This window comes from Petaurus breviceps, unplaced genomic scaffold (genome assembly GCF_028583685.1).
Source record: "Petaurus breviceps papuanus isolate PSGF00001 unplaced genomic scaffold, PetGlider_PUasm1.0 140, whole genome shotgun sequence".
Taxonomy (NCBI): Eukaryota; Metazoa; Chordata; class Mammalia; order Diprotodontia; family Petauridae; genus Petaurus; species Petaurus breviceps.
The window spans coordinates 17,245,793-17,272,774 of record NW_027185698.1 but is presented as its reverse complement, the minus strand read 5'-3'; the positions used below and the strand labels follow the sequence as shown (position 1 = coordinate 17,272,774).

The 26,982-nt window shown below is 40.0% G+C and overlaps 1 protein-coding gene across 3 annotated transcripts in view; it reads right to left on the bottom strand.

Annotated features, from left to right (window-relative positions):
- CCDC149 (coiled-coil domain containing 149) overlaps positions 1-26,982 on the bottom strand; it is a 156,266-nt gene that overhangs the window by 34,126 nt on the left and 95,158 nt on the right. For 2 of the 3 annotated variants that reach the window (XM_069069060.1, XM_069069073.1), the window contains 5 exons: positions 21,520-21,636; positions 20,496-20,668; positions 18,160-18,232; positions 14,639-14,735; positions 8,385-8,529 (listed from right to left, as the gene is read on the bottom strand). In XM_069069060.1, coding sequence (XP_068925161.1) covers positions 8,385-8,529; positions 14,639-14,735; positions 18,160-18,232; positions 20,496-20,668; positions 21,520-21,636 — 605 coding nt within the window. The remainder of the gene's footprint in view (positions 1-8,384; positions 8,530-14,638; positions 14,736-18,159; positions 18,233-20,495; positions 20,669-21,519; positions 21,637-26,982) is intronic. The other variant, XM_069069070.1, reaches the window with a different exon arrangement.

The window sequence follows — 26,982 nt, the reverse complement described above, 5'->3', positions numbered from 1 at the left end:
CTGTGGTAAGTTGTAACATTGTGAATGCCATGCCTTGATTTTCTGTGAATGTTTTGCTCTGATTTGTTATTGAATAAATAAAGAGTTCAGTATACTATGTAATCAGAACCTTGAAAGCTGTTCACAGCAGCAGTCCTCTGGAAAGCTGCTTGTGCTTGGCTTTACACTTAACAGTATTCCCTGGGGTTGGCCTTGGATCTTGGCCATTTATTTTCAATTACAGATGAATATTGAAGTTTTCTGAGACCCAACCTTTATAGGGGCTGGGTAGCTTATTATTGTTTGTCTGATTTCAGGATAACTACATTTAACATGTGACATATATTAATTTTTAAAATTAAAGTTAGATTTACATTACAACTTAGATAAAAAGAATGCCTGATAGAGTGAAAATAGTCCTGAACTGGGGGTTCAGAAGATAGATTTGAGTTCTAGCTCTGAACTCAATTCAGAGTGAGTGGGTTTCTGGGTAAATTACATTCCTCTAGGCATCTGCAAAATGACAGGGTTAAAACTACATGTGATGACTAATATGAAAATATGTTTAATATGAATGTATATGTAAAGCCTATATCAGATTATACATTGTCTTGGGAAGAGAGGAGACAGAGAGAAAAAATTCAGAACTCAAAATCTTATGGAAGTGAATGTGGAAATTAATTAATTTTTTAAAACCTACATGTGAACTTACTAGAGTCTAAACTTCTCCACTAGACAATCATTTCCTTAAGGATGGGGACCATTTTGGTTTTGGTTTTGGCTTTGCATCCTCATCACCTAGTATAACACCTGGAACAAAGTAAATACTTAATAAATGCTTACTAAATTGATGGTCCTAAAGGTCCTTTCCAACTCTAAAATTTTATGATTCTGTGAAATTTAAATTTGTCTTCAAAATTTTATAACACTCCTTAAGAAAACTAGGCACTATGGTGTAAGAATCATGGCTTTATACTAATGCACTTTGAGAAACATTAAATGGGTCCATCCCCATTCTTTCTCTCTTGTCTCTTATCACAGTATCACAGAAGTGGAGAAATCAAAGGGCCATCAATGACCATCTAGTTCAGCCCACATGAAAGGAATCCCCACATACCAGACAAGTGACCATCCAGCCTTTACTTGAAGTCATTTAAGAAGGAACCCACAGACTCTCTAGGTAGCCCTCTACACTTCTCATCAGCTGTTTTTTCATTATATCAAGCCTAAATTGACCTCCTTGGAGATTACAGTCATTGCTGCTCATTCAGTCCCTAGTTCAGCTAAACAGAGCAAATCTAATCTCTCCTTCACGTAACATACCCCTACAGTGCCCAAGATGAAGTTAATGGAGGAAGATAAATGAAAATCTACAAAGAGATTTCTGAGTGTCTTCAAGAAAAATATTTTGGGTAGATCATTAACATGATGGTAAAAAAGGCAGCAGGATGTACATGGGAGGAGCAAAAGTGGGTTGGGAATGGTGGTCAGTGAAATAATGAGTTAAAATTTTTTTTACATCCATCACTGCTCTCAATCCAAAATTATTCTTTAGATAAAAAAGCTAATAATGCTCACTATTATTTCCTTCTTGGGCATAGACAGTCAACTATCACTTTTCTGTTTAGAATGAAGTACAACAAGGGTATATTAATCTAAGTTACATCCCAAATACCAGGTCCTTTGTTTTCTTAGTAATTCTCCAAGATGGCTCTTTTTGGACCTTTATCATTTTCAAAAGGATCTATTTCAGGGTGGGAGAAGGGAAGGGAAACAGTTCACAGGTAGCTGAAAACTATAAGGGAGGGGTGGCTAGGTGGTGCAGTGAATAGAGCACCAGCCCTGGAGTCAGGAGGACCTGAGCTCAAATCCGGCCTCAGACACTTAACACAAAAACTAGCCATGTGACCTTGGGCAAGTCACTTAACCCCAAATTGCCCTCCAAAAAGCAAAAAAAAAAACTATAAGGGGGAGTATGAGTTCACAGAGAAGCACTACTATTCATGAGAATAGCCATTTATTCATTTCACACTCACACTTAGAACATTCCCTATCAAAATTGCATGATTCTATGATTGCTGTCATGAAAGAACAAATCAGTTATGTAATAATAATGGAAAAACAGCCAAATTCACATTATATTGTTAGTTCTATTACCATTTCACCTAGTATAATGGAAAAAGCACTGCATTTGGAGTCAGAGGAATAGAGTTCAAATCTCGGCTCTATGATTTAATACCATGTGACCCTAGGCAAGTCACCTGAATTCTCTGACCTTACTTTCCCATTTGTAAAATGGGGCATTGGATTAGATGATTTCTAAAGTCTCTTCTTCTAGTTCTAAGTTATCTGATCATTCCCCATACAAAGAGAGAGAATCTGACCATTCCCTATATAGATCCTGTCCTTTATTGGATCATCATCCTAATTGTGGTTGTTCTCCAAGACTCTGTTCTGGGCCCTGTTCACATTCTCTCTTTCTTCTCACTCTCTTATGGGCTACCAGGAGTTTTATTATCATCTTTATGTATTTGACTCCCAGATCTGAAACTCTGGGTCCATAACATTGTCTACTTAATGGGCATTTCCAATGGAATGTCCTGAAGGCAGTTCAAGTTTAATAGTGCCAAAACAGAACCCATTGGCCTCTTCCCACCATGCAAACCACCCTTCTGAACTTCTGGACATCATTATTTATCTAATCATCCCATTTTGCAATGACAACATCCTCCTCACTCTTCCCCACCCCATACATTCATTAAGTTGTGAAGTCTTATTGTTTCTATTTCCTCAGCATCTTTCACATCCATCCCCTTCTTTCTGCTTTTGATAGTATTACTGTCATGCCCACCTGTCTTTCCTACTGTCCCTCCCCATTCAAATCCATCCAACACACAGTGGATAAAATGATTTTTTTTCCTGAAGATTTCCTGCAAGTCTCATCATGTCAGCCCCATACTCAATAAACTCCACTTGTTTCCCATTGCCTTAAAGACCAAATATAAATTCTACTGTCTGGCATTTAAAGCCCTTTACTCACAACTTGACTCCAGTCTCATTTCCAGTCTTATTATATATTATAATCTCTCCTATACCCTAAGAACTGACCTTCTTCTTGTTTCCCTCATACCACAAACCATCTCCTACCTACATGTCTTTGCATTGGCTGTCTCCTCTGCCTAGAATGTACTTTTTCCTCAACTCCACCTTTTAGAATGTCTTGTGTTCTTCAAAATTCAGCTTAAGTGCTACTTTCTTCTACAGGAAGCCTTCCTTGATCCTTCCCACTCTCTCTATATTACCTTGGGTTGATCTGGCTTATATTTATATATGTACATGTTGGCTGCCTCAGTAGAACGTAAAGCAGGGACTTTTTCACTTCCGTTTTTGTTTCCCCGGAGCCTGGCACAAGTTGGCATTTAAATGATTGTGAACTGATCATAACTACTTGGTGCCCCCAAATTAAAAATTTGTTGAAAGTGTGAAGGTCTCAAAATCCCAAATATTTACAGTGGGAACATTAAAACATGGAACCATAGATTTAAGGCTGGAAGGAACTTTAGAAGTCATCTGGGACAACATTTTCACTTTAGAGATGAAGAAACAGAGGCTGAGAGGAATTAAGTGATTTACCCAAGGTCACACAGATAACCAGAACTAGAGCTGAGATAGGAAGCCCAGTTCTCTTGACTCCAAATCTAGCATTCTTTCTGCTGCATTATGTTGCCTTTCCAGAACATCATAATCATGCCTGGATTTATTCTCTTGGCTCCTGGAGAGCAAAACTGCCTCTTCTCATTTCAGAACAAAGAGGCAGAAACAAATGATAGCACTCAGCAAATGAAAACTGATTAAAATGTTTGTTTTTGTTGTTTTAAATCACTTCAATGGATTCAAATTAAAAGCAAGAAATTGCATTAAAGGTAATAGAAGAAAAGAGATATGAAAAATCTTCTCTAGTACAAAAATAACTGAAATGGATTATTTTTGCCAAAGAGAAGAGCAAGAAATAAGATAAAAGAAGAGATTAGTGCTAGATTATAAGGTCCTTGAGGGTAGAAGCCAGGTCTTATCATAGGAGACCTGGGTTTAAATAGCAGCTTTCACATTTACCAGTAGTGTGACTCTGGCCCAATCACCTAATCTCTCTGAGCTACAATTGTTGTTTTTTTTTTTTTAATCTGTAAAATAAGGATAATAATAACATAATCGAGCCACCTATCTAATAGAGGTGCTAAGAAGGCTTCAAAGAGCCATGGAGATGTCAGTATTTTCTCCCCATTTGCCTCTCCTGTCATAGAGCAGTGTTTTGCGCATAAGAAGTGCTTAATAAATGTTTACTGAATTTTATTAGACACTATTATTTGAAAATCAACTCATTTGTTTCAATGCCCAAGTGAGTAAGCTAACTGTCTTTCTCAACTCTGCAGCATACAAAGGCAAAGCTAGAAATTTTTGGCAAACAATGCAGTCTCCATTTTACACTTATCTGGTATGGATATGATTTGGATCCTAATACATGTGCCATGAATACAGAAACAACGAATGAAGCAATTGCCCACTCACAAGGACATTACACTCTAACCAGGAGACAACATATGGGAATGAAGAAGCACTTGGAAATCTGGAACAGGAGGCAGTCTTGATTTCCTGGCCCCTCTCCCCATGCTCCATCAGCACCCTTAGCAGCACCTTCTAAGAAATAATAACACATACAGATGTTTTGCCCCTGGGCTTTTATGGGTCTTTTAGCCATTTTGTTTTTAGTTTATTCTATTTCTGATGCACTTATGAACCATATGTTAGTAAAAATCCCATTACAGAAAATTCCATTAAAAAAAGTCACTACATAACAAAAATCATTTTGATATTTCACTGGCTGCCCTATGAAAGCAGTCCTCTGCTGATTTGGTTACAACTCATCCTCTATAACAAATAATCCTTTGGTCCTTATCTATGTAACAGTTACCCTTAAAACACAAGAACTTAGTTGAGTATCTTTAGACTAGGATTCTCTCCTTCCTTTCTCCCTCCCTCTCTTCCCTCTCATTCCTCCTCTCCCTCTCTTCCTTCCTTCCTTCCTTTCTTTTTTTCATCTTCCTTCCCTTCTTCCCTCTCTTTCTTCTTTCTTTCTTTCCTTCTCTTTCTTGTTATGCCTTCAAGGAGCAAGTGTTCTTTTCTTTATCCTTTCCCTCCCACAAATATTACAGTTAGCCCTGAAAAGGAGCTCCTTATAAAAAGATTTGGCTTATATTTCCTAAAGGAGCTTGGGATGCTGCCTCAGAATTCCCTCCTTCCTAAGTCCTCCCTACTCCCCACTATCCTTTGCGCTTTCTCACTAACACAATTCATTTTACTTCTCTCATTCATAGCTTCCAAAATTGTTTTTTTTTTTCCCTATAAAGGTTAAAACAAAACAAAGAAAAAAGACAAAGCAAACTGAAACAGAAATGATGGAGAAAATAATCACCTACCACTCTATGACAAAGTATGTTCCCTGACTTCAGTCTGTCGATGTTTTATTTACCTTGGTTCTCTGGGGGGACATGGGGAGTACATACTCCCAGAGGCTTAATAAATTCCCATTATCAAAACCTAGCTTAGCCTTGAAACCTTAAAAAAAATCCCACTTTGCTGTGCTTTTTCTGAAAAAATATATGGGGTCTTCTGCTACTCTACTGCACTAGTTTAAAAAAAAACAACACATCACTGGGTTCCTTTAAGACTCTATAGCAATTGTTTCCGGGTCCAGGGACCCTTACCTAAATAGAACAATGAAAGGGGTTTTCAAAACCATTACCTATTCTGGTGAGATCCTGATTTCTTCTTCTTCCTCTGAGAAATATAGACATTTTCAGCATCTGGCTGTTTCATTCCTTGGTTAAGATTTCATTTTTAAGGAATTTTAAAACTTCTTCTGTCAATAAATTACCCTTGTCATTCCTTTGAGATTGGCCGGTCTCCCTTCACTGATCTCTGGTTTCTTTTATATATCTTAATCTCTTGTGCAATCTTCCTTTCATTCTCCATCTTTTCTTTTTTCTATTTTGTTTTTACAATACCTTCAATCATTTTCCAGTTGTAACCCCTGCCTTCTCCCTCCCTACCCCCCCAGGGCCAAATCCCCATCTCTCTCTCTCCGTAAACTCAGTATTTCTGGAACCTCCTGGCCATAGGCATTTGCTTTCATTTTGGTTTGTGGCACACATTTTGTAAGGTTTGCATGTCTTTGAGTTATAGCTTATTCATCGATCTCTGAACACTTTCAATTTCCCCTCTGTCCTTTCCACTCACTGATCTAACTTATTTGATTTCCCACAAAGTGTTCTACACTCTTTCAAAGAAAAATTCATCCAGATATAATTGTCTTTATTTCCCATACTTTGGAGGGGAAGCTGGAGGAATGACTCTAGCCACCCCCTCCCCAATACCCCTCCACATTCAAGGCCAGGTTTTTGTCAAGTCCTGTGATTCAGTTCCCCCAAATCAAAGCTTGCTACTAAAAACATCATAAAAAAACCAGTCCCTTTACATCAAGGTTTTCTTTCTAAGGTACTGAGCCCAGTTACTGCCCGAGAGGTAGGAAGATAATTTCATGTGGGAGAGGGGCTAACTTTTTTGTGTGTTGTAGACCCCCCCTTTAGAAGTCTGGTGAGAACCACTTATGAGTCCCTTCTCAGAATGAAGTCTTTAAATATAAAATAAAATACAAAGGAATCCATTCAAATGTATAAGGCCAAAAGCTATTCTCCAATAGATGAATGGTTAAAAGATAGGAAGTTTTAAAAGAAGAAATTCTTCAGCAAGCAAAAACCATGTGAAAAAATGCCCCAAATCACAATAATTAGAAAAAAATGTAAATTAAAGCAACTATGAGTTTCTTCCTCTTACCCATCAGATTGGCAAAGATGACAAAGAAGGGGTGGCCAGATAGCACAGCGAGTAAGAGCACCAGCTCCAGTGTCAGGATGACATGTGGATCGAATCCGGGCTCAGACACTTATTACCTACCCAGAAACACCTGGCTGTGTAACCTTGAGCAAGTTACTTAACCCCAATTGCTTAGGATCGTCCAGGTGGCTCAGTGAGTAAGAGCACCGGCTCCAGTGTCGGGATGACCTGGGGATCAAATCCAGGCTCAGATACTCAGCACCACACCCAGAAATAACTGGCCATGTAACCTTGAGCAAGTCACTTAACCCCAATTCTTAAAAAAAAAAAGATGACAAAGAAGGAAAATGACAAATGTTGGAGGGATTGTCAGTAAACTCTTCATACCCTTTGACCTAGTAATACTACTAACTACGTCTATACCTCAAAGTGATAAAAGAAAGGACCCAAGCATACAAAAATACCTATAGTAGCACTTTTCATAATAGCCCCAAATTAGAAACTAAGGAGGTACCCACCTAATGGGGAATGACCAAATTAATTATTGTATATGAATATAGTAGAATATTGTGCCATAAGAAATGATGACATGGAGGGTTTCATAGGCAACTGGAAAGATGTCTATGAATTTATACAGAGTGACTTGAACAGAACTAGGGGAGTAATTTCTACAATAAAAACAATATTATAAAGTAAAATAACTTGAGAAAGATTTTAGAGCTCTTATCAAAGCAGTGATAGACCAGGATTATAGAGGGCTAAAGATAAAGCCTGTTACTCACCTCTTGCCAAAGCAGTGACAGATTTAAAACACCAAATGAGACTTACATTTTTGGGCATGGCCAATGTGGGAATTTGTTTTTCGGTTTGATTAGGCATATTTGTTAAGAAGGTTTTCTTTTTCCTTTAATTGTTTAATTGGGGAGGAAGAGGTAGAGAAATAAATATTTGCTAAAAATAACAATTAAAATACATAGGACCGGGGCAGCCAGGTGGCTCAGCGAGTAAGAGCAGTGTTGGGATGACCGGAGATCAAATCCTGGGCTCAGACACTCAGCACCACACCCAGAAATAACTGGCTGTGTAATCTTGAGCAAGTTACTTAACCCCAATTGCTTAAAAAAATAAAATAAAATACATAGGACCAAAAAGGAAACCATTTATATGGAAATAAAGATATAATTTTTTCCATACGAATTCATAGATCTTCTGAAATATGTCAATGGACTCCATGTCTTTGGGACAGGCAGAAAGCCACACTGTTTGCCGGCATAAAGTACTTTGCAAACTTCAACAATAAGTACTGTGCCTTAAACTTAAAAGCTCCCTAAAGCAGCCCATCCCATGTTTAGAGAGCTCTAACTGTTAGGGCAATTCTCCTCTTATCCAGGTGGAATCTTCCTCTTTACCACTTCTACCATTTCTAGTCTTGGCCTCTAGTACCAAGCAGAATAAATCTATGTCATCTACATGATAACCCATTATGGGTTGGACACTCCAGTTCAAGTACTTACTTGTTGGTCTGCCTTTGGTGCTGAATGACCATGTTTTTCTCATGGATTGTCTCTAACAGGGCCGTAGCTAGAGATTTCAGATCCGAAATGGACTGTGGTGTTGCTGGAAGACTACATCCATGATCCTCAGATAATAAATCTTGAACTAAGGAGGACAAAAAGCCAAAACTCAGTTTTTTTTACTTATTATGGACCATGAGTAACATTCCCTCTGATTCTGGTATCCTCCCTCCCAATCACAGAATGAGCAAGGCTTCCTGATGGTATAATGGCCTAAAGAAGCAAAAGTGGAATAGCTAATGTGATGGCTGAAGGGACATATAGAAAATATAGTTTCATGAAGCAAGTGCTTTTCTGTTCATTTATGAGTTCCTCATTGACCTTCTAAGAAGCAACATGGATAGAGGGCTGGCCTTGGAGCTGGGAGGACTCTTAAATCCTGCCTCTAACACCATGGGCAAGTCACTCAACTTCTTTGACAGAAGCAATTTTTCTACATTAGGGAAATCAAAGATCCAGACCCTTCCCCCAAACCTCCAAAAAGAATAATAAGGTATATAACAAATAAATATAATTTATATACTATGTATTTATATAATATATTCTAATATATAAATAATATAAAATATAAGAATAATAAACTGTGAGGTTGGTGGAGTAAGCATGTTTCCTAATTCATGGGAATTAGGAAACTGAGGCAAAGGCTGATTAAATATGAGACCTTTGCTGAAGGTCTCACATCAACTAAAGAATAATGCTAGGACTAGAATGCAGGTCTCCTAATTCCTAATCCAGGGCTGATCTTTCAAAACAAAAGGCCAGTTATTTCTGCAAGGTCTTTGGTCAACTGATTGCCAATAATAATGACATGTTTATACAGTGCCTTAAGGTACATAAATCACTTTTCTCTCTTTTTTTTTTTTTTTGCTTTTTGGAGGCAATTGGCGTTAAGTGACTTGCCCAAGGTCACATGGCTAGTTTTTTGTGTTGTGTCTGAGGCCACATTTGAACTCAGGTCCGCCTGACTCCGGGGCCGGTGCTCTATTCACTGCACCACCTAGTCACCCCCAATCACTTTTCTTGAAATAGCTCCTCTGATTCTCACAATAACCCCATTAAGCAGGCAGTACTATTATCATCTCCATTTTCTAGAGGAAGAAACTGAGGCCTAGAGACAATCAGAATCAAAGGATTCCAATTCTCTGATTCTGAGTAAAGGGATCTCAGAGCTCTTAGTCCAACTGATACTGGAAAGACAATTGAATCCTTTCTACTCCAAATCTAGAGTGATAATCTAGCCTCCACTTGATAAAGTGATAAGGAAGCCCCAGCTCCCTAAAGCAGCCCATCCTGTGTTTAGATAGCTCTGACTATTAGGGCATTCCCAATGGAATCTTTCTCTTTACCACTGCTACCCACCATTTCTAGTCCTGGCCTCTAGCACCAAGCAGAATAAATCTATGTTGTCTACATGACAAGCCATCCATGGTCTTGAAGGCAGTGACCGTATCTTCCCTTAAGTCTTCTTGTCCTTCAGCCAACCTTTGTGGTCCTCTCACCACCTGAATCACCTTCCTCAGTGTGTTAACATGCTTCCTAACTTTCCTGCCCAGAACTGAATGCAACACTCCAGGTGTGTTCTCACTGGGGTAGAGTACAGTGGGACCATTATGATCTCTTCATTCTGAATGTTGTTGTTGTTGTTGAGTCCTATCCAGTGGTTTAACATTTCCTTCTCCAGATGAGGAAACAGGGGCAAACAGTTAAGTGACTTGCCCAATGTCATACAGCTAGTAAGTGTCTCAGGCCGGATTTGAGCTCAGGTCTTCCTGACTCCAGGGATAGTGCTCTATGCACTGTGTCATGTAATTGCTTTGTGCCTCTGTTACCAAAACCTAAGATTTAGCTAGCTTTGGGGCCACCATTTCACACTACAGAATCATAATGAACTTGCTGCCCACTCAAAGCCATGAAAAAATCCTTTTTTTCAGATGGTATTTACCTTCTCTGCCTCCTCCAGCCTATTGTGGGGATGGCAGTTGATTTTTTTTAAGCCCAATTATAGGAGGAAGTATGGCACAAAGGAAAGAGCATTGGCCCTGGAAGCCAAGGACCTGGATGTCTGGTGCTTACTATCTCTATGACTGTGGGAAAGTCATGTAACCTCCCTGGCTATCTGTAAATGAAGGGGATGGCTTCTGAAGACCCTTCTGCCTCTAGATCCATGATCCGATGGCTTTAAAATTACCCTTATTAAATGTTACCTCATTATATTTGGTCATATATCTATATCTTTATTTGGCTCTGTGTGTGTGTGTATACACATCTATGGGGACAGCTGGCACAGTGGATTGAGTGCCCAGCCTGGATCAGAAAGACCTGAGCTCAAATCTGCCCTCAGACACGTACTAGCTATGTGACACTGAGCAAGTCACTTAACTCTGTTTGCCTCAGTTTCCTCATCTGTAAAATGAGCTGGAAAAGAAAATGACAAACAACTCCAGTATTTTTGCCAAGAAAACCCCAAATGGGCCGCGAAGAATAGGACATGAGTGAAATGACTGAACAACAGTGTGTGTGTGTGTGTGTGTACACACAGACACAGACACAGACACACACGTTTACCATTCCCTTCTACCTTGCATGAACTATAGACAGATCACAGCATGCTCACTTCTGAAATGGAAGACCAACATGGAGTAGGGCCAAAAGAATACTAGACTAGAAGTCAGAAGGGCACGAGTTCTCGTCCCACTTCCAGCATCAAACAGCTGCGTGACCTTTGACAAATCACTTCACTTTTCTTGCAGCCTGTTTTCTCATCTCAAAAATGATAGGATTAAATATGACCTCTCAGTTCCTTTCCACTTCTTAGATATGCTATTCCTTTGATTCTCCCAAAGATAGTGGGAATCCTATTACTTTGTTTTAACTTGGCCAAGGGGCAACGTGGGAGATGGGAATGCATGGGATGGGAAAGCTGGAGGGGCATTTTTCAATGGTATATCAGTGAACCAGTCTGGTTTCTCTACCTATATAACCTAGAAAAGGAAATATCACTGGGAAATGGAGGTTTGAGTGGATGGAGAAATCCCCATCAGGAAATATGAAGAATTGTCTATTAGGCATGAATGATATATGACTAATGCCTTTGCTTATGGAGTTTGGAATGAAGATGTGGTATTTGGGGTACAATGAGGAGACAGGTCTGGTGAATCAGAGAGCAACAGTGGGAGGTAAGTCTGACAGGCAAGATGAAGTCAAAGAGCCCCTAAGCAGGAAACTGAGGCAGTTGGACTTTATTCTGTAAGGTATGAGGAGTGTTTTATCAGTGTTTTTAAAAGACTGATAAATTAAAGAGGCAGCATGATATAGTGGCAAGCAACAACATTGGACTAGGGACTGAAAGGCAGAAATGTTGGCTGCCCTTAGTAGCTGAGTGACAAGTCAGTACCTCTGAGCCTTACAGGAATAGTTCAAATGTCTATAGCACAACAGGGTTTACAAAGTGCTTCCTTCACAAGAAGCTAGGTGGTGCAGTGAATAGAGCACTGGCTATTCTATCTAGGACCTGAGTTTGGATCCGACCTCAGACACTTAACACAAAAAACTTGGGCAAGTCACTTAACCCCAATTGCCCTCCAAAAAGCAAGAAAAAAAAATGCTTCCTTCACAACCCTATGACATAGGCAGTGCAGGTATTATTATTCTCATTTGACAGGTGAGGAAACTGAGGCTTGGCAAGATTAAGTGGGTTGCTGGCATTTCAATTCACATTCCTCCTAATTTCAACAGTTCTTTGACTATGCCATGCAGCCTACATCATCTGTAAAAAGTGGAGAATGGATTAGAGAATCTCCTTCCATCTCTGTGTCTATGATGGTGGTAAGGCACTTCTTTCTGATGGATAGATCCAGCCAGGGTATCTATGACTTTACTTAAGGAAGAAACTATGGATATGAAATGCAAGGGATTCCCAGGAGTTCTGGGAACTATCTAATCTGAACTATCCAAGTAAGATTAAATTCTGACTTTACTTCTCCCCAGGTATCTCCATCTCCTCTGGTGTTACATCTCCTTTCCCTCCATTGGTATGTACCCAGAAGAGTGTGTCATTCTGCAAAACATATTCCCAGAAGAGTTTGCCATCCTGCAAAATATCCTTCTACACACACACAAAAGGAGGGAGGTCAAAACATGACAGAATGCAAGCAAAATAGCAGGATAGAAAAACACAAATACAGCATGTAAAACAACAAGGTGATTTCCCCTTTGCTTTAGACTATCTCGAAACCTTACTGGCTTTGTCCACTGTGTGTATGCGTGTCTGTGTGTGTGCGATATATGTATATGTATGTATATATGTATATGTATATGTATGTACACATGTATACACACATATATTTTTATACACACTCTATGTTTAGTTAGACTCACTGCTATTGGAACAGATCTCAGAAGCTACTGGCCTCATTCCTCCCTCTCTCCTTGGCACTGGCCCCAGCTAAACTCCATATACCCTGGAACATCTGCCGATCTCCTCCCACCCACTTTGCTACTTGCAGAGTCCTACAGGAAGTACTGATCAATTATCTGTCACTTTAACTTTTACTGAGCTCAGCCCCTCAGATAAGAGCTTAACATCAGTGGGAGAGGCCATGTTTTCTAGTATGCTACTTTTCTTAAAGTAAAGCACAACGGCATACCTTCTTCAAGGTGGGTAGGAGCAGAGGTTTGGAAATGTACTTTGGTTTTTAAGGAGTAAGAAAAACCTAAGAGCATTTTTCTTTTGCACATGAAAATCCTACCTAAGACTTCCTTTTCCATCAGTGGGTTTCAGAGTTAATATCTGGAAAGGTGGCCATCTGATTATAATCACCTTGGGAGTCAGGTTTAGGAACTCAGCTCCTGAATATACACTATCACGGATAAGCTATCTGCTATCTATTCCATTCTCCTGCTACAAGAAGGTCATTATTTTTCAACTGAATAAAGCATGAAAACAAACGAACTTGTAGTCAATAAGCGTTCCTCTTTAAGACAGCTAATCCCCCAAGGTAAGTGGGATTCAGCAGGAATGTGGCTGGAGTTTTCATTGTTTGCTTGCTTGCTTACAATCTTGGGAGGCAGGAGAAGGGGGCAACGCTTTCTTTCAGGGTGTAATCAGTCAGAAATCTTAGACTCCAGGCTCGATTTTGCCCCTTACTAGCTGTGTGGCACATCTAACCAGTGTGACCTTGGGAAAGTTGTTTCATTTCTCAAAGTTTCAGTTTCTTCTTCTGTAAAATGGGAGTAATACCTCCCCTGCCTAACTCACAAGGTTGTGTCAAATGAGATAATGGACAAAAAGGATGATGAGATTTTTAATAGCTATGGAAGCTATGATCATTATTTTTTATAGCATAAAAGACATAACAAAGCATAAAACAAATAGAAGTATAAATAGAAGTAGGTAGCCACATCACAAGAAGGAAGAATGACAGCAAGTCAAGGCAGAAGCTTTGCACTGGTATCTAGGAAATGTTGGAATATCCAAAGGAAGGATATTCAATTTATTGAATAAATCCTTTGTGGAAGTTATCCATAAAAGGGATAGCCAATAATTAATTGTGTAAGATGAGAAGGTGTAGATGGAGTTGTGATTTGTCCCTGGTAGACAGCACTCACACTAACAAGATCACAGATCTGAAACAAGAAGTAACTCTATCTAGATGTATAAATACACACACATATGTGTGTGTGTGTGTGTGTGTGTGTGTGTATATATATATATATATATCATGTACATATCAGAAGAGAGATTTTAAAAGTCCGTACACCAAGTTAAGAACCCTTGTCTAAGAGTGTGTCAAACTCACTGAAGGCAAAACATCTGAATGTGCCAAACCAGAATGAAATATAATTGGGACATGTTTAACAAAATAAATGAAATACAATACAACATAGATGATGTTAATTTGTTGTTTTCTAAGTCAAAATGTTGCCTGCAGGGAACCATTTCTATATGAGTTTAACATTAGTGGCCTAGTCACAGATAGAGACCTGACTGGGGTCCCACAGCTAGAATTCATCTGAAGCTAGACTTGAACTCAGGTCTTCCTAGTTACAAGGCACTGTGCTAGGCAGTCCCTCCTCCTCCTCCTCATCATCACTATTATTATTACTGTGATGCTGAATAATTGATGCTGAAAACCACTGAGGGAAAGTGGTATCAACAGCTCCACTGGGAGCCTTCCAGGCCCTCAGACTCATACCTTGCTTTGCAGACAGGACTCCAGTCAAGGCACTGCTGCTGCTGCTGTTGCTGGACCTGCCCTGGCCTTTGGAACTTTTCCGCCTCTCGAGGGCATTCTAGGGAAACATTGGAAAAGAACGTTCATTCATCAGAAAAGTCAGTTCTGGACTAAGTACGGGCTACAATGGAGGCACCATGTCATCAAAGCTGACAAAGGACTTGTTCCATCGGCTGGCCCCAGAACTAGATTATTGACTTTATGCTCACCACAGGTCTGAAAGCAGCTCCCAAATTGTCTGAGCCCACAGCTGTGCAGCCTTCAGCTGATTTCAGGGGAGGAGGGGAGAGTTGCAGGGAGATTGGCCCGGATGTTACTCACAATAAAATGACATTGCTTCATTTTTTCCATCTGTCATGTCCCATTAGCTTCCAAAGGAAATGAGAGCATGTGGAGGGTAAGGGGGGTGGGGGTAGGAAGGTGTGTGTACATGCCAGAGATTAGCAGATTAATATGGATATGTTTTAGGCAAAATCTAATTCACAGAATGTAAGGCCCCCATGGTCTGAGTCCAATAAGACAGCATGGCATGATAGAAAATGTACTAGATTTAATAATTAGAAGAGTTGGGTGTGAATCCTGCCTCTGACACTCATTACAGAAGCTGTATGACCATAAACTACCAGGGGCGGGGACCACACCCCTGGCCTTTACTTCTCAATTTTCTTATCTGTAAAATGGGGATAATGAAACCTGTAATTCCTACTTCACAGGGTTGCTTAAGCGCTTCTGAAATAAAGTAAAGAAGTAAAGTGCTTCTGAAACCTTAATAGCACTATATACTAAAATATGTAATATTTAAAATTATTAAACTTAGTTATTTTTATCATAGAGTAAACCTCATTATTAAAAGCTTGGCAATGAAAGCTTAAGCACAAAGCACTTAAGCACTAAGACTTTTGGTACACCTCCACATGAAAGATAGTCAATATTATTGTATTAACAAAGCTAGAGTCAGAATATTAAGTACAAATCCAAGTTCAAAGTTCGGAGTGCAATAAGCAGAAAGGCACCAGTTCCAGTGTCAGGAAGGAAAACTAGACCTGCCAATCAAGTAGGCGTATATTAGGCATCTAATATGTTCCAGGTCCTCTGGTAGGTTTTGGGGATAGATTCGTTGTTCAGTAGTGTTTGACTCTTCACAACCCCATTTGGGGTTTTCTTGGCAGAGATCCTGGAGTAGTTTGTCATATCCTCCTCCAGCTCATTTTACAGATGAGGAAACTGGTGCAAACAGGGTTAAATGACTTGGCCAAGGTCACACAGAGGTCTTTCTGACTACAGGCCCAGTGCTCTGTAGCTGCCTGGGATAGATAGCCCCTGAACTCGCTGATGAGTTTAGGCTTACTGGTTATCCTCAACTTGGTTTAGCCCATCTGCTGAGATGGTTGACCAGGGTGTGGCACTGCCCATACTGCAGCTTCTTGGAACCACAGGTGAGAATTGAGTGCCAGGTGGGCACCAGAGCAAGCCTGGCAGCCCTCATACCAGAGGTTTTAGTTCTCCTTGACTCTGGCCATAGATTCAAAGACAAAAGACAAAACAAAAAACAAATTAAAAAAAAAAAAAAACAGTCCCTGCCCTCAAGGAGTTTACATTCTAATCTGAAAGGCTAGACAAGATCTTCCAGGGAAAGAATACAAAAGAGAAAAGAAGACAGAAAAAAAGGACATATTTTGAGAAAAGCAAGAAATGGAGCAGGCAAATGAGAAAAAAGTCAGGGGAGGTGGGAAACAAAACAGGGAGAGGGCAAAGTCACGGAGAGAAAGGGGAGGGGTGCGATTCAGTATTTTAGGTGATTAAGAAGACATCTTTCAGAGCAGAAGTAGGTATATGTGTATGAATGTATATGTATTTCATTAGGTATAAATTATACATGTTTAAAAGAAATCTACATCTCTGCCCAGATACATGGTGTACAGGCTTGGTGTGTGTAGAAACTCTGCCCTGACAAAGCCTCAAGCCATATAGCAAGGGTTGGTGGAGATGTCTGAGAGAAAAGTTAATGTCAAGTGCTGGGAAAATGGGGCGGCTCTCTCCTGAGTATAGCAATGGAGCAGAGGATGTCCCTCAGGGACAGAAATCAATCCATTTTCAATGTGGAGAAACCCAGGAGGGTTTTCTAATTATAAAACTTACAACTAACATCTGCAGAATAAGATATTATCAAACTAGATGGTTCTGGAATTAGGAGGTATGAAAGCAAGGAGAATCCTGACATTCTGCCCTATTAGTGGGAGGTCTGGCTTCAGGTCACAGCATTTCAGGTTCAGCTTTTCCCACCAGGTAGGAACCTGCTGTCACATGGGAGTTTTGGGGACAAACATTGGCAGAGAATTTAACACCCCAGGGAGCCTTTGGGCCACCTGAGTGCTAATAGGACACCGTCATATTCTAACTGTCTCCAAAAATGTTATCCCTAATGAGGAGTTACACAAAGACCTGCAGAAGAAAAGATAGTTGGAATTTGTTTTATATGAGATGTTAATTTTTTTTTTTTAAAGGAAGAATGGTTTGCTGATTAGAAGGCTCAGTCTTACAGCCAATAAGACCTGGGTTCTCAAGTTTACCCCTGGGTGATTGTGGGCAAGTAACAACCTCTTAGTACCCAGGCAACTCTAAAATTCGAATTTACAGAGGAGTTGCTGACCTTTATCACAGTGGGAAGTTCCACAGCCAACGTTCCCTAGTCTGAGGAAATCACAGATTCGGGACCATCTCCCCCACTGCCACTCCTACTCCAAATAAACAGTTACCTTGCCTTGCATTTAAAGAAAGCTTCTTATCTGAGGCACTTGACTTAAGAGTCAGGAAGACCTGAGTTCAAAACCAGTCTCAGTTATTTGCCAATGGTCTGACCCTGGACAAGTCACTTAACCTATCTACCTCAGTTTCCTCGTGTATGAAATTGGGGTAATAACAGTACTCATTTCCCAGATTTGTTGTGAAGATTAAATGAAATCATATTTGTAAAGCACTTTGCAGTCTTTAAAATGCCCTATAAATGCTGCTGCTACTATCTTGATTCTGCAGTAGGAGTGGGAAACCCAGCTAATACTACTGAAGGGAGTGAAAGGGAGGTGGGGAAGCAGGGCTTAAACCCATTTTACAGATGGGGAAAATTGGAGCAGTAGTTAATAAAGGATAATACTGATTGCTATCCCTGCTTTCCAGATGAAACAAAAGAGTGGGCAGTGCTCTACAGGATCACAGAAAATCCAAAGCAGTAGCTCTAACCTCTAAGCCAGTAAAATCTTTAGCCCTGGAGGGAGTTTCCAGAGAAGGCATTGGGATTTCCATACCAGTGAAATCACATGTCCAAAAATGAGATTAAAAAAAAAAGTTATCACAATTAAGGCTTTTATTTGAATTTATACATGGAAATAATAATGGAACACTTCTCTTGTGTACAGGATGACTTCAAACTGAAATGAATTGAGTGACATAGTAATTTGTCATGACCATCATTACTATTCCTTTACCTTATATTTGGCAATATTAGATTTAAGTAGGCTGACCTCTTCATGAAGCTGCTTTAATCTCTCTTGGAGGTATCTAAGAGAAAAAAAAAAAACACATAGAACAAGGACATAGGTATGTGTGAAAAAAAAAGCTCCATTCTTCTTAATTCTCTTATCTGATCTCAAAGTATACACTAGTCCATTTACTCACCAGATTCTAATTTATATGTTCCCCTATTTAACTATCTCATCTTCCAACTCAGTTGTAAATTCCTTGATGGTAGGGACTGTGTTTTATTGAACCAGTTCTCAGAACAACACTTTACACAGGATAGGAGCATAATAAATGTTTGGGGAATGAATGAATGATTGAGGGAGTGACTGAGAATAAAGAGGATTAAAAAAAAACAATACAGGATCATAAATTGAGAGCTAGAAGTTACTTCAGAAACCATTTAGTCTAGTCTTCTCATTTTACAGATGGAGAAAATGAAAACCAGGGAAATCAAGTCAGGTCAACAAGTATTGATTACGCACCTAGTACATATATTACGAGCTTGGAGTACAAAGAAAGGCCAAAATAGTCCCTGCTCTTGAGGAGTTTGCATTCTAATGGGGGAGACAACATGCAATAGGAAAGGTAAAGTATAAATAACCTCAGAGGGAAGGCACTAGAAGAAGGGCGATCAGGAAAGGCTTCTTGCAGAGATTTTAGCTGAGACTTGAAGGAAATCAGGGGAAGCAGGAGACAGAGATGGGGAAGAAGAGAGTTCCAGGTATGGAAACACACCAAGTCAGGAGATAGAATGTCTTGTGTAATGAACAGCAAAAAGACCAATGTCACTGGATCAGAGAGGATATGGAATAGAGTAAGGTGTAAAAAGACTAGAAAGGTAGGAAGGGGTAAGGTTATAAAGGTTTTTAAAAACTAATCAGATTCATATTTGATCTTGGAAGTAACAGGGAGTCAACAGAGTTTACTGAGGGGCAGCTAGGTGGCCCAATGAATAGAATACTGAACCTGGAGTCAGGAAGACTCAACTTACTCAGTTCAAATCTGGCGTCAGACACTTACTAGCTGTGTGACCTTGGGCAAGTCACTTAACCCTGCTTGCCTCAGTTTCCTCATCTGTAAAATGAACTGGAGAAGCTAGGAAATGGCAAATCATTCCACTATCTTTGCCAAGAAAAACTCATATGAGGTAACAAAAAGTCATACGTGACTGAAATGACTGAACAAGGAGTTTACTGGGGGTGGACGTAGGGGGGTCAGGGTTACATGGTCTGACCTATACTTCAGGAAGACATGGAAGATGGATTGGAGTAGGAAGAACCTTAAGGGAGAGTGACCAGTCAAAAGGTTATGAGGGTGGTGGCTGTCAGAGGAGAGAAGGGGGCCCATATGAGAGGTGTTAGGATGGGAGAATAAACAGGCCAAGTGACTTGTTGATGGGACTCCAACCCAGGCAGGTCCTCCCTGACTCCATCGTCCAGGGACCTTTCTAACATACTGTGCTTCCTTTCTGTTCACTGACACCCTGTGCTCATTTTAAGTAGGCTTCCTTATCACTAACACAAAAATAAAGAGAGAGGAAAATCATCCCAGTGACCTTTTTGAAAGTGGTTGTCATTGAGGTCAAGTGTGCCCCAAATGCACAGAGCACTTTAAAACAGGTCTTACCTGGAGCTCACCTAAGGGAGATCAACACCTTTTTTTTTTTTTTTTCAGAGTTCTCATTAAGATGATTCCACTGGGGAGTAAAAGAAGGAAGAAAAGCCACCATCTGAACACTCAGTCATCCACATACTCACACTGATATTTGCCTCAGGGAAAGTAAATGGCTCAGGGAATTTCCCAATTTACTTTCCTTATTCCTTCCTGGTCGTAATAACAAGTAGCTTTCACTTTCAACCTTCCCACACAGATGGTTGTGGGTTTTTATTTTTCCCTTTCCTTTCTATTTTCTCTACCTCCCCCCACTGTTCTAATGATAACATAATTAGGGCTGCAAACACATTTCAGACCTCAGGCCAATAGCCTGGGGTAGCTAGATGGTACAATGGCTAGAGCGCTAGGCCAGATCTGAGTTTAAATCCAGCTTTAGATACTTAACTAGCTGGGTGACCCTGGGCAAGTCACTTAGCTATTGCTTATCTCAGTTTCCTTTTCTGTAAAATGTGGATCATAAATGGGGAGCACCCACCTCCCAGGATTGTTGGGAGGTTCAAATAAGAAAATAATTGTAGAGTGCTTAGTATAGTGCCTGGAATATAGTAAGCACTATGTAAATGTTAGCTACTATTATTAGATACTATTACCGTCCAGCCAAAGTATCCAAGGGTCCCCAGGTACTTGCCGGTTCTCCATACAGAGGGCATCCACATCAATGATGCGGTTTTCATGACCACCCAGGATATGATTGAGCTCTTGATTCAGCCTGTCCACTTTATCCTGGTAGGAAGAGCGTTCTTCTTTGATGTCCTGTAGCTCATCCACAGAGGCCTGGAGGTCATGTTCCAGGGATTCAATCTGAAAGTAAAAGCAAATTCCCTAACAAGGAAAGTCCTTCTCAGGCTGACTTTCCTGCCACCAAAAACAGTGCCCTGGGATGATTGGCATTAAGGGAATTCATGAAGTATGTAATGAGATAAAGGCTTAGACCAACAGAGACCTAGTGCTCTGGTCTTGCCTTGTTATCATCAAGACAGGGGAGGGAGCCAGGCCAGGAAGAAGGAAAGGGAGACAACCTTGCCAACTAGCCTTAGCAAAATGGGAAGGGAAGTAAATCCAAGAGTCCCAACCATTGTAGCATCAGCCATAGCTTTGCAAACAAGACTACTCCAACTTTTTTTTTTTAGCTGCTCCAGATCCAGCAATCTTGTTCTTCTCTTCAAAACCAATTAGTCAGGAAGGAAAATGAAGTCTAGGGTCCCATGGCAGTTCCATAACTAGGGCCCTCTGCCCGCTGAGACTTGGTAGAAGGTGCATCGCTCAGCATTTTAGCCCAAACTTGCAAATTTAAGCTAGTTTGTCACATTTTATTTCCTCCCTGAGCAGTCCCGAGAGGGAAAGTTGCCAGTTGTGTTTATAACAATAGTACACGAAGTCTACTGCAAGTAATTAGTGATTGGTAATTCCTGTATTAGACAACAGACCTGCTGGAAACTGGAAATGAAAGGCTCTATTGGCGGAAGGAGAGCATATAGTGGCAAGTATAAAAGGGTCCAGCCAGGACATATAATTTATATTGCCCCCATCCCCATCGTTTGCAACTTAGGATACATAACACGTTCTGAGGGACACTGGAGCATTATGCTTTTCTTTCCTTCTCTGCAAAGACTGGACACATCCCCCACCAGCCAGTGTCTATACATGATTACTTGTTCTCGAGCTCTCTCCAGCTGCTGAACCAGGTCTTCTCGTTCATGGGCTGCAAAATGGCGGACCCCAATTTCTTCGTCACCTAGTCTCTGTTTTGCTATCGTCATCCTTAGGAGCTGTCATTTGCATTGGGGAGAAAAGAGAGAGAAGGAAAAATTGAACATATCCAAATTAGAAGATCATCAACACCAAAGCAGAAACTTTAGAAAGCATGCTCCATTGAACTCTGAATAAATGAAAGATCAATAATGCACCTGCACAGTGAAATATACCTTCTTCCTCTAATAGAGAGATAGAGAGACTACTGGGGCAGAGTGCTGTGTATACTGTCACTGCATCAGGTATTTCTGAGCAACTATTTTCCTTTGTTTCAAGGAAAGGTTTGATGGGGAGGGGTAGGGAAGTGAAGAGTTAATAAATTGCTATGATGTGAAAAAGACATCAGCACAACATTTCTTTAAATGAACTTCAGAATGTGCCAGGAAGTTTGATCAGGATAGAGAAATAAAACAAAAGAAATCTCCCATCATCTAGAAAAAAAAGTCAGTGGTTGGGATAAAGAGAAAACCAAGTCTTATTCACTGAATTGTAGTGTGTTAGGAAGATCTGAGTTAAAATTCAGCCTCAGAAACTTACTAGCTGTGTGACCCTAGGCAAGTCACTTAGCCCTGTTTGCCTCAGTTTCCTCATTTATAAAATGAGTTGGCGAAGGAAATGCAAAACACTTAGTATCTTTGCCAAGAAAACTCCAAACGGGGTCACACAGAGTTGGACACAACCAAACAACAACAAAAAAGAGCACTAGATTTACATTCAAAATATCTGGCTAGATATCTTAACTAACTGCAAATTATTAACTGTGACCTTGAATAAGTGTCAATCTTTCTGAAGCTCTGTTTTCTCACCTGTCATATTTCCAGGACCATCAAAAATCAAAGAGAGTTGGCAAGGCATTTCTTCCCCCAAACACAAATCTCTAACATCATCTGACTCTTAGGGTAACGTGATTTCTCTGCTTAATCTCTGCTTAATTAGGGGCCATTCCTAGAGTGGAGGACTCAGGGTTTGTGATGGAGATGGTCAGAAAAACACAAAGGTCAGATAACAACTATCAAGCATCCCCACCTCAACAAAAGTGAAATTAAAGCAGTTTCAATGAACTCTGAATAACTGCTGATTGGGGAAAGATTTCTCTTCATTTTTATGATTTTAATATTTTCTTTTTTATTATTGTAATCTTACTTATACACTCAACAAATAAGCAAACCAATATGGAGTAAAATCCCAAAATAAAACATAAAGATCTGAAATATTTGCATTTTGATTACAAAAGAATAACAATAATAATATAAAATTTTCACCAACAATGACTCTTCATTTTCACAGAGGCATTTTATTTGCTTCTCTCCATTAGCTGTGTTTTACTGTTTAGTACCGCTGGACTGTGACACCAATACACAAACAAGTTTGGTCCAAACATAGTAAAAAGCAGTGGAGTTTGGGAAATCCAAAACATTACAATTTGTTTTCTAGAGGTCAAGGCTCTAAGCTAAAGCCTGGAGGAAGCTGAGAGCCGTTGCCTATTCTGTGAAGCTGTAACAAATACACTCTGTGAATTTGAAAAATTCTTTATATAGTCACTGTGCTGTGTTTTATTATAAGCTTACATGTTTGGGATTCTCAAACATTCCTTTTCCATCTTTTCAAGCCCAGCTTCCTGTATTTGTTTATCATTTGGCATTTCCCCACTTCCTTGAGTTCACTTTAATTTGCCAGGATATGTTATATCATGTGGTGTGTGTGTGTGTGTGTGTGTGTGTGTGTGTGTGACAGAAGCTTATTTGTTTACTTTAGAAGAAAAAGAAAACTGACTTCTCCTAAAGATAGCTTTTTTTTTTCCTTCTCAAAGGGACCTCATTTTAGGGGCTGCAAAACACTTCCCTTTCAAAGAATGTAGCAGGTTACATACAGACAATATTCAACATGAGAACAAGCCTCCCAGAAGTATGAATAGTTATTGACTATTGACCAGTCAATTATTATTAATAGTTATTGTTATTGACCATTAATTTGGTTACTACATTGTTATTGACCATTACACACTAAGTCAATAGTTATTGACCAGCTATTGACTAGAAGGTATCTACTTGAGGTATGAGCACACTTCTGATTTAGTGGCTTCATCTCTCTTTCTTTCTTTTTTTTTTGTTATATAGATAGAGCATTTATTAACTATTTATTACATGTCAAGCACTTTGTTAAACACTGGGGATTCAAATACAAATAAGCAAGACAGTTTCTACCCTCAAGGAACCTTTTTGTTATGCATTTGTTTTAGATGTATCCCACCCTTCATGACCCCATTTGGGGTTTTCTTGGCAAAGATATTGGAGTTCTTTGTCATTTTCTTCTCCAGCACATTTTACAGATGAAGAAATTAAGGCAAAGAGGGTAAAGTGACTTGCCCAGGGTCATAAAGCAGGTAAGTGTCTGAAATCAGATTTGAACTCAGAAAATTGAGTCTTCTGACTCCAGGCCTGGTGCTCTATCCATAGCTTACATTTTGATTAAAGAGGGTAATACCTTCAAGGGGAGGTAGAGAGATAGGGAGGGGGTGGAAATGGGCAGGAAGTGGAATGGAGACCTGGTTCTGGGCAGATCCTGGTATCCTAGGGGTGGGGTCCTAACTTTTAGAAGGAGGTGATATAGGGATGATGGTTGGAGGTCAGGCAGGTTGGAGGGGAGATGGCCAGGAAGCGGCATGGAGACCTGGTTCCCCATGAAGTAGTTCAAAAGCTCGGCCATCAGGAGGTCTCATCTTTCGGATTGATTTGGCAACTTAATGTTGTCACTATAATTGTTGTTTGTCCTTCATCCTCAAAGGAGACCATGATGTCAAGAAGGTGATGCCATGATTTGCAAGTGAATTTGATTTAAGTGAGGGAGGGCTGTGCAAAGTCACTAGCCTCAGTCTCTCCTCCAGATCCATTTGGGTCCAGTGGCCAGATATAGATTAGAATGACTGGAGATGGTCTAACAACTTAATATGTTGAGCCTGAAGGATGATTTTTCTAATGTTTGGATTAGTAATAAATATAGAGTATTACAGAGTATATAGAGAGTAATAGTACCAAACATAGAGTATAGCCAACCTCATCTAATGTTTACCACTAGCCTGTTGTAGAATATTATCTATAACAAAAGTGTGTTTCTTGAGTACATACTTTGAAGACTCCTGGTTTTGATGACGTGGGGACTCCACACCCTTGTAGGTAACAATCTTCTTGAGATGAGTATCTTTGAATTTAGCCAACCTGATTTTCAAATGAGAAATACCAAGTCTGTTGCTGAGCCCATGCTAAAAACCTGTTCAGTTTGGTAGGAACCACCAGAGCTTGTTTTCCATTGAAACTATCTTCAAAAACCCTGAATCTTCTCAATCGAAAAATGAGGGATCAGAGTAAGACTTTAGTGAAAGAGACTGGAGAAACACAAGCTCTCCACGGGAGGAGGATCTCACAGACCATGTAGGACAAGGGTGGGGAACCTGCAGCCTCAAGGCCACATGTGGTCCTCTAGGTCCTCAAGTGCAGCCCTTTGACTGAATCCAAACTTTATTAAGGGAACAAATCCCTTTAACAAAAGGATTTGTTCTGTAAAACTTGGACTCAATCAAAACGCTGCACTCAAGGAACTAGAAGGCCTCAAGGCCACAGATTCCCCACCCCTGATCTGGGACAGCCCATATTTGACCAAGGATCCCCTCAACAACATTCATGCATGACAAGTGAGCAGCTAATGTTGCTCAAAGACCACAAGTGATAGGGAACCCACTGCCTGCCTTCCTGCTTTTGGAAAACCTTAACTGTTAGGGAGCTTGTCCTTACAGTAAGCCTTTATATCTTATATAACCTATATCAGGTTTCATCCCTAGTTCTTTCCTCTGGATCCAAATAGAAGAAATCTAACCCCTCTGACAAAGAAGCCCTTCAAATACCTGAAGACAGCTATTATGCCTCCTGTGAGATGATTGAACACCACAATTCCTTCCAACAAACCTCACAGAGACAGCTTGGTGGAGGAGATAGAATGCTGAGCTTCAGTCAGAAAAATCTGGGTTCAAATCTCAGCTCTGGTACTCGCTGTCTTGTGACCTTGGACAATGCTCTGGGCCACAGTTTCCTCTTATAACATGAAAGATTTGGAAGGGGTGACAGCTGAGGTCCCTTCCAGCTCTAAATAGATGATGCTATTAATCTGTGACCTGAAGATCCTCCTCTGGGTGCTCTTGCACCCAGAACTGAGCAGAGTACCGTAGGCAGTGTCTAACCTGGGCAGAGTATAGCAGAGCCCACCCAAGTTCTGGACACTCAGACTCTTTTCATTTAGACTAAGACTGCTTTAGCTGCTTTTGGTTTTCAGATAACATAGTTTACTCATAGTGAACTTGCAACCATTTAAAAAAAAAGGTAAAGTTTTAGTGAGTGAACTAATGTCCGGTCATGTTCACTTACTGCATACTTGAGAAGTTTCTTTATATTTATCTCTATTACATTTCACCTTAGATTTGACCCAATGTTCTACTTATTGCAGTTTTGTGGGATCCTGACTCTGTCATCCAACACATTAACCCTCTCTTCTAGTTTCATATCGTCAGCAAAGCCATCTCTGCCTTTATCCAAGTCATTGATAAAAAATATTGAACGACCTATAGCCCAGGACAGAGCCCTTGGCAGTCCACTAAAGACCTCCTTCCAAGTTGACTTCTTTTTGGGTCTGGTCACTATACTAGTCTAACATGAGTGTATTTGTATATACATATGAATACATTTATGTATATATGTTACCAAATGCACACACAGAGATGTACACACATACTCTATGTCTCTTTGATAGCCTGGTACATTGCACAATGAAGTATGCTGTATTCACACAAGAGTACCATTGAACCAGCAATACCTTCAGAAAAAAAAGAGTACTTCCTCTGGTTATGTGAAAAGCTAAATTGACAGTCTGGACTTTAAATAATAACATGTTACTGTAGTTTCAACTGTGTTTGAAATACGCTTCATTGAACACTTAATTTAGATTCAGACGCTTACGTTTGCTTAATGCCAATTAATTATTAAACATGTTTATTGAAGTCTGACAGCCATGTAAGGGAGCCATCTTTCATATACTTGTATGACTGTTAAGCCTCAATAAATATGTTGACAATCATTTGATGTTTAATGTGCACACAACATTGGCCATTAAAACTCAACTACTGACTACTTAAATAGTTATTTTAAAGGAGAGGGCCAAGCTAGTTACAGCTACATTATTAGCTGGGTCTGAAACATGAGTGATACAGATGTTAGGGACTAGATGGCCTCCATGAAACAGGTAGGCAAAAATCCCGTATCAGCAGGGAAGGGCTACTTTCCAGGTTCATATTCTTGGCAGCCCACAACTCAATTTCT